Below are 13,160 nucleotides of genomic sequence, written 5' to 3'. Positions count from 1 at the left end.
TACTGGCTGGACATGCAAACAGCAACAGTGGCAAGCAGATCAAGAGGAGAAATTCCCTGTAGCTTAGAGGCCACTAGGTATAGGCTCCCTTCACAAATATGTCATGATTATGCCACTGGAATTACTCTACATGGGTCCAATTCTGACTCTCATAAAACACTTCTGTAAATTTGCTTCTCCTTTAAGTGTGCTGAAAGGCTCAATGGCAGCAGAAGGGCCTAACACACTTTTAAGCAATACTGTAGATCATTTTACTTATTCAGTACTGATTTGGGGGATATAAATAGATGTGATACAAACAACTAAACCACCATTGACCTGTATTACAAGTCAATCTTCTAGACCCGACAAGTCTGCAAAATTGCCTGTCTTACTAGTAAACAGACTCTAGCTGCACCTTTCAGTATGGCTAAACCATTAGAACTCCCACCTCACTAGAAGCTTCATTATAGTGACAATAACATGTTTTCCATATCATTAAAGATGAGCCATTCATACAAATATTTACAATATTCCCACACACTGACTTGAGCAACTAAGGTAACAACTACATGACAATTTATCATTAAGTAAAAAAAAAAACACACAAGAAAATCCACACCTTTCAAGCACTACTGGTACTGGAATCTCTCTATCATCATTTATTTTATCATGAATGATAAAATTTTAAAGGTATGTATGCTATGGGCGTCAGCAAGAGTAACAGTTACCTTGCTTAAAAAAGGCTAAATGTTATTTTGTATTAGTAAATTTGGATAACAGCATATTTTTCTGCAGATGTTAGGATTTCATGTGCCCTGACCTTGTACCATAAGTTAAAGACAATAAGAGCAGGAAAGAAAGAAAGCTCAAGTTGTGCACTTACTTATTCAATGCGAGGTCAAGGATGAATTTGGAGCCAAAGGCCTCAATCTGGAAACTCGCTTGGGCCAGATGTACAGCCTGTAAACATGAACACACGGGAATACTATACAGTTTTGCAGAACATTTAAAGTTGTCAAAAGAATCACTGAGCTTTATATGCAACAAATATGTGACAAACACCTGTGATAAAGTTACGGAAAACAGGCTTCTTTTCGCAACTCTCATAGGCATATGAAAAGCTTTGCCCTTGTACCAAATACTGATTCAAAAGGATTTGCGTTTTTAGAGAGTAAAGGAAGAGAGAGAAGCAAATAGTACCTGAAAAGTATTCTTCCAAATACACACTCATTCCTCATAAAAACAAGATGACAAAAAAAAAAAACTCACATAAACGTCTATAAATTTTGCCATAACCAGATGGCTATGTAACAACAGCATAAGTAACGTAGTATATTGTTCTTTTCATCATGTTACTGCATTCGTTCACTTTAAAAGGCCTGAAATAAATAAAGCATTTGCAATACAGGCCTTCAAACAAGAAACTCATTGCAAGGCTTGTATTACATACAGGAAAGACTCCTTCAAAGTAATCCTTTCACAATTAAAGGCTTTGTACTTGGCATTGTAGCCAAACCTGTGTACACAATACTGATGCTGCTCAACATACAACAACAACAAAAAGCAGTATTAGCTTGCCTTGCATTGGGAGTTAACTTTCAGGATATTCAGTTTTTGTCAGATACATAAATTGTATTCTTTATTCCTTTCTATATTGTTGTAACTTAAGCCAAAGACATTTGAAATGTGCTCATCTGTTTTTTAGAAAAATAAGGCGATGATCCAAGAACTTATTTTTGTGAAGACTGTTCCAATAGGGTGGAAGAGATTAGATCTGAATTTCAAAGAACCTCTTCCATGATAATGTTCTAATCAAATCACGCTTACTTATACACTAACTTGATACAGCCTTAATAACTACATAAAAGTTGGAATATTATGACTGGCTTTTAATCGAAAGACAAATACTATTTTTTATTAAACACCACAATCAATCTTCAGGTATGTCACAAAAACTATACAAAGTTCTAGCCAGTTTACAGCATAACTTAAATAATATGAAGGTTAGATTTTACAGCCCACAAGACCTACAGTTTTGTTCTCCTTTGGAGATTTTTCCACAAAGGATAAATTGGTAGTGTTCCTCTTCCATTCTTGCACTACACAGAGCAGCACTGATTTTCCACCTTATTTCTCAGCAAAAGTGCCCGTCATCTTTCATAAAACCCTTCAATATAATTTAAAAAAAATACTTCTAGAAGTTGCTGTAGTGACTAAAACCAGCTGTGGTATTTTCTGTGTTAGTTTATCATTCTTTGCCCCCAGAATTATAATTTCCCTTTCAACAGGGTCACAGAGCTTTGTTGTCAAACTTATTTTAAAAAAAAGTGTGTAGTTACAAAATATTTTAAATATCTTTAACATCATTAAACAATCTCTTACCTAAAACCTGGTTTTGTTTATTAAAAAATACAATAACATTTAAGCAAGAATTTTAAAAATAATATTCCTAGATTATTAATTATTCCTAAAATAATATGGAAGCAAGCCATTACCAAGCGCTCTCACATTTTTTGGAAAACAAATATTAACAGTTGTCTTACCAGATCACGGAGGTAACACTGGCCTGGCAAACCGAGTTTACAGCGGCTCTGAATCACCATAGTGAAACAGTTTAAGTATAAAGATAAACAGATGACTTGATGGAGAGAATCTCCATCAAGACAGAATCTGAGAGAATCTGCAAGGATGAAAGCTAGCATATACATCAAAAAAGCAGCACAGAATCTCAGTTTAAATGCGTGCCTAGTAGGAGAGGCTTTTCAGCTCCTGCACCATTTTTTTTTTTGCACAGTGAAATCAAGGACCAAGCGTCACAAGGAGTTTTTCACATGTTCATGACAAAAACTGCATTATGTTTTCAACACGCACATGTATTTAATTTTTTTTAAAAAGCATGCAAATCTGTTGCAGGACAAGGGTTGCAGTTAATTTTATTTCACTTAAGAGCTACTGGAGCTACTGCTTTGAGTCCCCTCCACATGTAACATTTACCTAAAACTGTGTCTTAATATATATGCCACAAACAAGACTTCAATATTAACTATCTGGAAAGTTTAAAAGAGCACGTACTGTTCCATTAAGATCATTCTGAAACATGAGAAATGAGAACTACTGAATTTCTTGATGTACCTAGTTTTTATTATGTGTCATATATATCAATTTAGTTTTTCAAAATATCTCCTGTTTGAAGATAAACATGGTAATTTTGAATATATTGCATTTTTACATACAAACCAAGAAGACTGAGTCTTTCCTTTAAGATAAGGCTATCACTTACAGATCTATGGCATAACTTTCTTGACACATGTAACAGGGCAAAAAGTAACTGCCCAGTCAGGACTTACTCAGTGTAGCAGATCATTAACTATGCTTACAAGTCATTTCAGAAACAGTACTAAGTACCACTGATCCCAAACACTATACTTAATCACACTGAGCAAAAAAGTAACATCATAACTATATACTTTTCCCAGAGTTAGTTTAGAAATAAAAACATACCGTTTCTTTTCAGTTTGATGTAAGTGCAGCATTTCTTTCACCTCTCCCAACAGACTACACATTACTTAAAACGTTAATTCTTTGAAACTTTTTAGAACAAGAACAGCACCAAGGCTAAACAATCACCTGCAAGGGAGATACACCCAAGTATTTTGTTTCTCACTTTACATTTTGGTTTTGGTTTGTCACTACTGTTGTTCTGACTGCCAATTCCAAATCAACTAAATAAGCCAAACTCTTGAATATCTTTCAAGAAGATTCAAGCTACCTAACTGATTAAGAAAATGTTTAAGTGTGGAGGATGACATGCCACCATGAATAATAAAAAACACTTCAAAAGCAATCATGGTGTAGTGAAACATGCCAAAATCCTAAAACTTCAGCACAAGAATGACAGATACTGAAAACTATATGCATATAACAAAAATCTGGATAACCTCAAGACTGGGAACTCCCATCAAGGGCTATTAAACCTTGAGACACAAATTCTGGTTCCCAGAAGATCCTGAGCCACAAATTGTCTAGGAAGTAGCACCCCATGACTGTTATGCTCCTATACCCCTCCCTATGCATCTGCTACCAATCACTTCCACGGACAGCCAGATGGACATCTAGTCTGATCTGTTATAGCTCTTTTGTCCAATCAAGCCCATTCAGTGATAAATGTATACCATCCTTTAAGGTGCTAAGACATCAAACATTTATTCTTTACCCTTCTGCAATTTAAAAATTATTCAAATTAACTTGTATTCTTGGTCTACAATATTATAAGAAGTTTATCTTTTAGGATTAGATACAATATCATTGCTATTTCTGAAAACAATTACTTCTGTATATAAAAACACTACTTGCTAGCTATTACTGCACCTCACTTAACAGATGTAGCCTATACACACCAGCAAATGGTGCAGAGCAGCTGACACTAATTTGCTACCACACAGCAGGGCACCTTACCTTCTCCAAACTCAGCTCAAACCATTCGTTACAAAAAAGAATATTGGATTTTAAATCCCTGCAGTTTAGCAAAAACATTGTTTCAAATTCAAGTGAATGTGATACACCACTGCTCAGCAAAATACAGACATTGTCCAGCCAGTTTAATAACTACCCGTGAAAGCCATAAGCCAGGAACCAGGTGAAGGTAATGAGACTGTTGTATTTAATCCTGAAACTGACATTTTTCCTGTAACAAGTTAGCACAGAAAGCTACCAGTGAGTTGTCATCAAGTGTTTTAGCCTTTACAGCCATCATGTACCACCATGATGGCAGGAAGCATTTCAGAAAAGTATCTGCAGAATTCTGTTATACAGCTTACCATGTCACAGTATTCCCTTATCAGCTATGAAGTAATACAATGCCTTAAGTATAATCTGAAATATGGTGTTCTTCTGATTGGCATAGAAATATAAATTCAAACAAGAATATAATGTAGATTAGTATATATTTTGAAGAATATATATATATGGGCTAGGTATCTTACCATGTCTTTTCACAGGAAAAATAGTAAATATCTCCTTCTTGTACCACTTGCATACATGCATATGTTCACATCTTCATGAATATTCTTTACTTACATAAACAGGAGACCAAGTTCCTCTGTACATGTTTATTTATCATCTAAAAACCTCTGCAGAGGTTCATGCTTTGACAGCTATAAGTTACACCAATGGCAAAGTTGCAAAATTACATAAAGTTTTTCTGCAGCAAAGACTTACTGATGAAATGTAGGAGCAGGTTGAAAGAGGGTCTCAAGCTTTAAAATTTTTCCTGCACCCAGCAATTTCAGAGAGAAAAAAAAGAGGGGTTTTTTTCACTGTTCTGGAAGCTCACATTACTAGCATAGTCATTGTAATAAGAGATTCTTCATACTAGGGACATTCCAAGAGTGCTGTAGCTGTTGTGCAAACTGCTAGCTCTCTCTTTTTTCCAAGCTAAATATTCATATACATAAATAATTTCAGTTTCTTTCAAATCAGTCATTAGCTTACCGTAAGTTTCAAGATAAAAATGGACTAGAAGGCTGTAACTGGAATCTCAGTTCTACTGATCCATGTCACAACTTGAATGCTTTCATCACTTTCATTATTGCACTTGGGAATCATTTGTCCATAATTCACTTTTTCCAGACTTTCAGGAATTTTACAACCATTATTACCAAAAGTAAATTACTACATTGGTTTTACTTTCTTCACAGTAAAACTATGCCAAATGCAATGTGTTATCCTTTCAAATACACTAAGTTCTGTCACAAGTCTTTAAACGAAAGTAATAGCATTATTTAACTGACTGATAGTATCTATGGGTCTCTTGCTATATTCATAAGGATATGGTCTCCAAATGACAAGGTCATTGCTCTCAGAAATCCAGTTTTGCGTATAGTTCTGCTGACTAAAATAATGGCCAAAAGCCACCTCTCTCATTTCAGTAGCTGAGCAAGGGGTTTCATCACTCTTATTTTGGAATTAGAAACCTAAGTCAGACTTAGATGGACTTCACACCATTAAAACATATTTTTATCTAGACCTTCATTTTGATAATAGTACAAGTTTTGTCACAAATCATTGTGACCTACTAAATATTAACTCCTTACTCTTCTTTTAGCTTGTTTGCCTATCCTCAGACTTCATACAGAAGCCATCCTTCTTTAGCATTTGGAAAACATCTACTATGTGGCACATATGCTGAGATAACCTTCCACTATTCATTGGAAATAAAGCATTTTGTACTGAAACAGCATACCTAAGTGTCACAGCAGCATGTAAAACTCATGCTTAAAACATTCAAGATTTTAAAAAAGCTTCCGTTGATGATTTGTTTCTGAGTCTTTAATGATTAACAACAGAGAGGTTACTTTGACACACTTGAACCTCAAGCCTTGAAGACTACTGTTTGAACGAATGGTTGCTGGTACGTGGCAAAGGCTCAGTCCTACCTCTGAAAGCAATCCTACTGTGGCTCTTCTAACCCCAGAGGGCAGAACCCACCATCCTCTCCCAACATGACAATACTTAGAGACCCATCTGTAGTACACTTGCCTCAAATCATATCGCTCTCAGGGTTTTGTTCATAAGACTCTACAAAGTAGTGCACCCATATCTTGGGCCACTTCCCTGCAGTACCCAACTTCCCACCAATGCTACAAAACACATGAGCTTTTTTTTTTTTTAATTTCAGAACAAGGCCTAACAAGTGTTGCGCTACCTAACACTTAAGAACTGAAAACCTTTTCTGGGCTATCACTTTAAGCTCATGAGAGGACCCAGAAATATATTTTAAAGAAAAAAAAAAGATTTAAGTTTTAGAAATATCTCAATCCACATTTCAGCTAGGAAACCGAAATGTAGCTCTACTTGAGGAGAAATTGGCATAAGGAAGATGGCCTTCTACTCCCAGAAACCAAAGAAGACAGGAAGACCAATTTCAACCTCCCTGTTAGTAGCTACTGAAAACAGAGTCCAGAAGCCTTTTGCATTAACATAAATTCAATATAGAATAGAAAAAAAAAAGACAAAGTACACAAAATCATCCATTTGCACATTTGCAAGTAGTGTAAATTGAAGCTGCACCACAGAAAATTCTGAAAAAAAACCCCAACCAAACCATAAAGCCAGATGAAACACTACAAAGATTCTCAACAGTCTTAAACTCATACACACAAGCCACAGGAAGTTTGTTCATTATTTTGATCAGTTTTCATTACATGGGGATTAAAAGTGAAGACCTGGCCTAAGACAAGCAATGGAAGACAATAATTAACGCATAGGACTTTCATCTGGATTTTAGCAGGTATTCACATGATGCCACCTCCTGAGATACTACTAACCAGGACCTTTAATCTTTTACAAAACAGTCCTGCCTTTTCTTCAATACCACCTCCTTCACAATGGTTGTGGTATAGTTGTTTTCCTTTCATCTTCAGGATGCTTTCCCTCTCAACTTTTGTACACTACATAACAACGTTGCATAAAGGACTGAGAGATCACTGTATCTCAACCTTTAAAGCAGGGCAACATAGCAGAAAACATTCAGGAGGAATAAACAAAATATTTCTGGCAGGACTATTTTCTTTATTTAAACAGCTGAGCTGAACAGAAGCACCTGGAGTTTTCATCCCAAGAAAGATAGCCCAAAACGAATTTTTTTTTTTTTTTTTTTTTTTTTTTTTTGAGAGGTGGAAGTGTCTTCACAGTCAAAACCACTATCACACTTCTTTTTTTCCCCTCAGTCATTAGGGTCTGCAAAACAGTTTTTTTGATTTCACCCTCCTCCCCAAAATTATACTAACAGCTCAGAATTATGCATGAAAACATTGCTTTTTTGCAACTTCCGAGAAGTTATGATTCAGTGATCTAAAAACAGTTAGAAAGTGTCCATCAGATACAGTCTTCCTTCTTATGCACCTAGTTCAAGCTGTTTTCCACTCAAGTTTGCTAAGATTGCCCTGAGCTGTGTTTCTCTGGCAATCCTATTATCTCGAGATCACATCTTGTGTTGCAAGATTTTTCCCCAGGCTGGCCACCATCAGGACTTGCTCCTAGCCTTTGGTGACAAATTGTGTCCCATGCAGTCTTCCCCAACGGTCCTAACAAACTTCTATATGCAGTCTGCAAAAATGAATCAACACAGTCATCTGGTTCAGTAAATAGTTTACCATTTCCATTTAAAATACCATTTAAAATGCTGCCTCCACCTGCAGAAGTTTAGAAAGATAGAGCCATGGAACACAGATGACTCAGACCTCTTCAGCAAGTTTAAGAATTCTTGTGAGCTTCTTCACTGTGTTTTTATAAACAGATGCTCATTTTTGAACATTTCACACTAAAAATAACTTCAGAAGAACTCAAAACCAGCTAGCCTTAATCTGACTATGAGGAAACAGGTATACAGATTTTAAAGTCCTCAAGCATCCAGTATTTAAAATATGCTTTTTTCAGAGCACAAAGAAAAATAGATTACACACTAGGACTTTGTTCACCTTGGAGATAGAGCACTTAGTCAAAACTTTTTTTCAACAGTGAGAAAAAGCTTCTTAGATGAATAAGAAGGAATGAGAGAGGTTCTACCAACAGTTTAGATCACATATGCCCTCTCATTATGACGGCATTTCACCAAATTCAAAAGGGGAAAAAGAGGATCAGTGCTAGGAAAACCATTATTTAAATTTTTTATTCTCTGGTTTGCTGTTTTGTCCTCTGGCCCTTCATTTCTACACATATTCCATTAATAAGGTTGCAGACCCTTACTTTTAGAAACAGAATTTATAAAAATCACTTTTAATCATTTTACATAATTATATTTCTTTAGCTTTACCTCTTTCTTCCCACATGCACACAATTTCCTCTACTCTCCCCCTCTCCTTATAGTGACTCAGCATTTCTGAGGTATTCAGGCCTAATCCCACAAAATATCCATATGGCTTATACTCTTCTGGCCTCTATAATGAAGTTCCACAGAAAAGAGTCTACTGAGTAATATATATAGTCAGGGAGTATATCCCATCATATATTTATAAATGGTATATTAAGGCCAACAAGAAAATACAGGTTAAAGGCTGTATGGTTCCAAGAACAGTAACACCAGAAACAATGGTATTTTTTCTTCCTCAGCTCTCCACTCTGTACGTAATATGAGGTCATCACATTTGTCTATTCTTTTCCATGTGCTAAAAATCAATCCTAAATATAGACTACTTTCTTTACCTAACTATAAAGCTATTTTGGTTATTTCTTTTTATTACCAACATGGGAGACAGCAAAATCTCAGAAGCAAGATTTATTACAATATAGCATTTATTTTAATTCTGGGTAAAAATAAAAGCAAGTACTAAAAAAAAATACACACACGCACACAAAAAAAATCCAAACCCTCCTGTATCTTTCACAACCCAATTGCATTCTGTTTTCTTTATGGGTTATTTTCCTTTTACATCCTAGGCAGACTTCCCTCCCAAATTATTGCTCTACAGAGACGATTATAGTGAACGTTAAACAGAACAAAACCAAAATATTTGGTATTATATTATTAGTAAAATAGATGGAAGGGCAAAGAAAATACTTCATGCAAGGAAAGACACAAGATGCAGGTTGGGTGGGGGGGAAGCCCTCTATGGTGCTCTTGAAGCAAGACATGCAAAAATCAATCCAGACAAGGAACAATCAACCCTTTCCTTCAATTAAATAGATCAAAGCAATAGAAGCTCCACGCCAGAAGAATGAAGTCAACATAATGTCACTCTTCATGAAGCCCCAAAAGAACCCTTCTGTGGGAAAAAACTGTAGTGTTAGCATTCCCTATGCTTAAAAGGAACACAGCAAGTAGAAAAGCAATCCACTTTACACAATACTCAGCAGCAAGCATATCCAAGGAAATCAATACCAATTCTGTCAGCACTGATTTCTGCAGAGCTTTACCCCAACAGGTAGATACTAAGTAGGGCATAGGAAGGATAAGCAATGGCAGCAATATTCTTGTGGGCAATGCTGGGTAAGTAAAGAGATTGACGGACATTCTCCTCCATGGATTCCCAAGAAAAACAACTCATGTAGTAACATGGAAGAAACACTATTCCCAAAGGCAGGTCTGCAAGCACCTGCAAATCCCTTTCTTCCCACACCCCTGTGCAAAGAGACAAACAGAAAGTCCCTAGCGTTTATTTAAAAGAGTTGTCTCACTTTAAAGTTCTGAATGTAGTATTCTTTTAAATCGCTCCAGTTTCGAAGAACTGAACAGTTTTTCCGTGCCATCCATAACATACCAGTGTATTTAGATGCATCCAAAGGCACATACTGGTATCCAAGTTCAGTAAGCTAGGAAGCAACCTTTCTTCCCATCAAAGCATCAAAACTATACAACATTCTCATCTTTTTTTCAAAGATTATACAGTATCTCCATATGAATTCCACATCTTAAATGGCACATAACATCAACAAAACCAGATTTAATGCATAACAAATTCACTTTCTAAAATTTCAAAAGAAATGCAATTCAGTAGGTAGGAACTCCATTATGGCTACGTCCTTCAGTTATATTATACACACTGAAGTGCTTTGCTGTCTCTCTTCTCTACCAGGGCCATCCCTTCCTATACAAACCCTCTTTACCTTCACTTTTCTTTTTAACCTGTCGTAAGATATTAATTTTTAAAATAAAGATACGACTGAATAGTTTTAAAGGGTGCCTCCTAAGTGATATAGTTTAGAATAGGTTTACTTCTCTGCAAAGTTATTTCACAAAACCAAAGTTTGTTCAATTCCATGTAATTTCAGAAAAGAAAGTACTAGCTGCATCTATACAAAATGAAGTATTAGATCTTGTCATTGAAAATTAAAAAATGCAGGTATTATTTGACAAAAATTGGTAACACTTTACAGTGGTCTTTGCTGGTCATACACTGGCAGGAAACCAATACTGCATTTATTAGTGCATGATACACTCAAAGCCAAATAACTCATGCTCCAAGTTCAGGATTCCAAAGAAACTCCCTATGCAGACATTTCTGCAGTCTAGAGCTATTTTGGAAGGAGCATTTTGTTGATGATGCGTACGATAAGTCAAGACACCAGAATCTACATTGATCAGACAATTCAACTTTGCATAGATCCCATTCATTTTATCTACAGTTCAGCTTCTGAACCACCCTGAAAAATTCAAAATAATTATTTTTAAACTAACATAAGGGAAATTACAATCTTGTTTAATTATATGTCCTACTTTAAGTCCTAAAAATGGTGGTAAGGACTGCCATTAAGTCTTCAAGATCTACAGAATAAAATATTCAAACACAGTTCCACATAACATATTACCATTTTGAAAATTCTGCAGTGAGCCTCTTTTTACCCTACCTTGTCATGTTTCTGCTGGTGCCTTGCCCTAGTATCCAGGATATGGTAAGGGGTTTCAGTGTCTCTGTTGACATAATAGATTAGTCTTGAAGGCAGCGTGATTTCTTTCTGGATTGCATTGCTGTGGCTGTAATTTTTACTGTTACTGCTTTTATTCTGTTGAAATGTATTCTCTTCATCTGTCAGTACTCCCTCTATACCGCCTGACGTTTCATTCCAATGCAGGTCTGAGGAAGAAAGATATGCCAGCCATAAATTAGATGACAGAATGTGTTTATTTCTATAAAAAAGCTACATATTTATCTTGCAGTATTGTAATATTTTATTAATCACTCAAGCAAACAAAAAGCTAGCTTACTCATTGAGCTAGACCTGATTCATTTTTCACACATAAAATGTTTTCAGAAATAACTGTTTATTTAAATGCATATACATTTTCATATGCAGTCATGGATTACAAATATTTTAATGCCTCAACCTCCAAGATGGAAAAAACCCCCAAACATTTAACAGATATGTAGTTACCCCCTACACTCTCTTTGATAGCCCATTTTTCTCTCAAAGACACACACACACAAAAACCCAACAACCCTAAGATACATCTACAAAAGGCTAAGAATATTCCCCACGATCCTAAGGCAAGCTGAATTCACAGGAAGTTTTCTACCTCCCTCTTTTAACTTTAACAAGAGCTCTTTTCTGCAGGGGCAGCTTTTCAGATGAAATCCTGTATCCTTTCTCATTAAAATTTCAAGATACAGTCGATCAACAAGCAATGTAACAATAACAGTAATAACATGATGCACAGACCGACTATATTCAGCATTCCACGTTATCTATATGCAATCAAAAGCAAATAAACAAAAAAGCACACACAAAAATCCAACTCAAAAAAACCCAAATTAGCTTCCCAGCCAGATCCCTGTACACATGCATCCTCACACACACAAAACCCACCTAAGCCTTTTTTTGTCGCATACCTACCAGGGTATTTCTACGCACATCACCCTCTATCTAAAATACTGCAGCACGGGCTTCAAAAGATCAGAGGGGGAAGTATCACATTTCTACCCTTTTTTGTAAGCAAGCAAGCCAAGGAAGCATTTTCTGAGCCCCGCTTCCCTCTACGCCGAAACAGACACGTACACAGAGCTGGAGGGGGCGGAAGAGGGCATCGTTGAGAAGAAATGGACGGTATCGGGGTTCATCGCCCGGGGCGGAGGCAGGGTGGCCAGGGGAGGGGGCGGACGGGGACCGACGAGCAGCAGACACCCCTCTCACACGAACACACACACAACCCGTCATACCCACCGGCGGCCGCTGCAGCCGCGTGGGCCCGGGGGCAGAAGGAGCCACAGAGGAGCAGGAGCAGCGAGACAAGGCGGCCGAGGAGCGGCAGGAGCGTGGGGCGGCGGGCGGCGGCGGGGAAGCGGCGGCCGCAGCGAGGCTGCCTCAGGGAGATGCTGCCGGGCGGCTTCATGGCTCATAGCGCCCGGGGGCGGCGCGGCGCCCTCACCCGCGATGGGCCGTGCCCGGGGGGCGGCAGGCGGCTCCCCGCGGAGCACCCGCCCGGCTGGCGCCTCTCCTCGCCGCTGCGGGCAGCCCTCACCTCAGCGCGAGGGCGGACGGGCGGGCGGGGAGCGGCGCGCGCACACCTTCCCCCTCACCTCCCTTCCCGCTCCCCACCCCCCCACAACTCTCGCCTCCAACCCCCAACACCACTGCAGGCGCATGCGCGCCGACCTCGCCCCGCGGCGGGAGCGTGAGGAGGGGCGGGGCTGCGCGGGCGCTGTCCGTCGTGCTGCCGCCGGGAGCGGGGCAGGCGGGACAGTCCA

General features: G+C 38.1%; 1 protein-coding gene across 1 annotated transcript in view; it reads right to left on the bottom strand.

Moving 5' to 3' along the window:
* The window catches only part of ADAM23 (ADAM metallopeptidase domain 23), a 68,292-nt gene extending 55,487 nt beyond the window's left edge, over nt 1-12,805 (bottom strand). The window contains exons 1-3 of the mRNA XM_086465521.1: nt 12,637-12,805; nt 11,326-11,552; nt 866-942 (exon numbers count right to left, since the gene is read on the bottom strand). Coding sequence (XP_086321647.1) covers nt 866-942; nt 11,326-11,552; nt 12,637-12,805 — 473 coding nt within the window. The remainder of the gene's footprint in view (nt 1-865; nt 943-11,325; nt 11,553-12,636) is intronic.
* Nucleotides 12,806-13,160: the final 355 nt, after the last annotated feature.

Source organism: Leptosomus discolor, chromosome 5 (genome assembly GCF_034619465.1).
Source record: "Leptosomus discolor isolate bLepDis1 chromosome 5, bLepDis1.hap2, whole genome shotgun sequence".
In the NCBI taxonomy this organism is placed as follows: Eukaryota; Metazoa; Chordata; class Aves; order Leptosomiformes; family Leptosomidae; genus Leptosomus; species Leptosomus discolor.
This window is presented reverse-complemented; position numbering and strand designations above follow the sequence as displayed.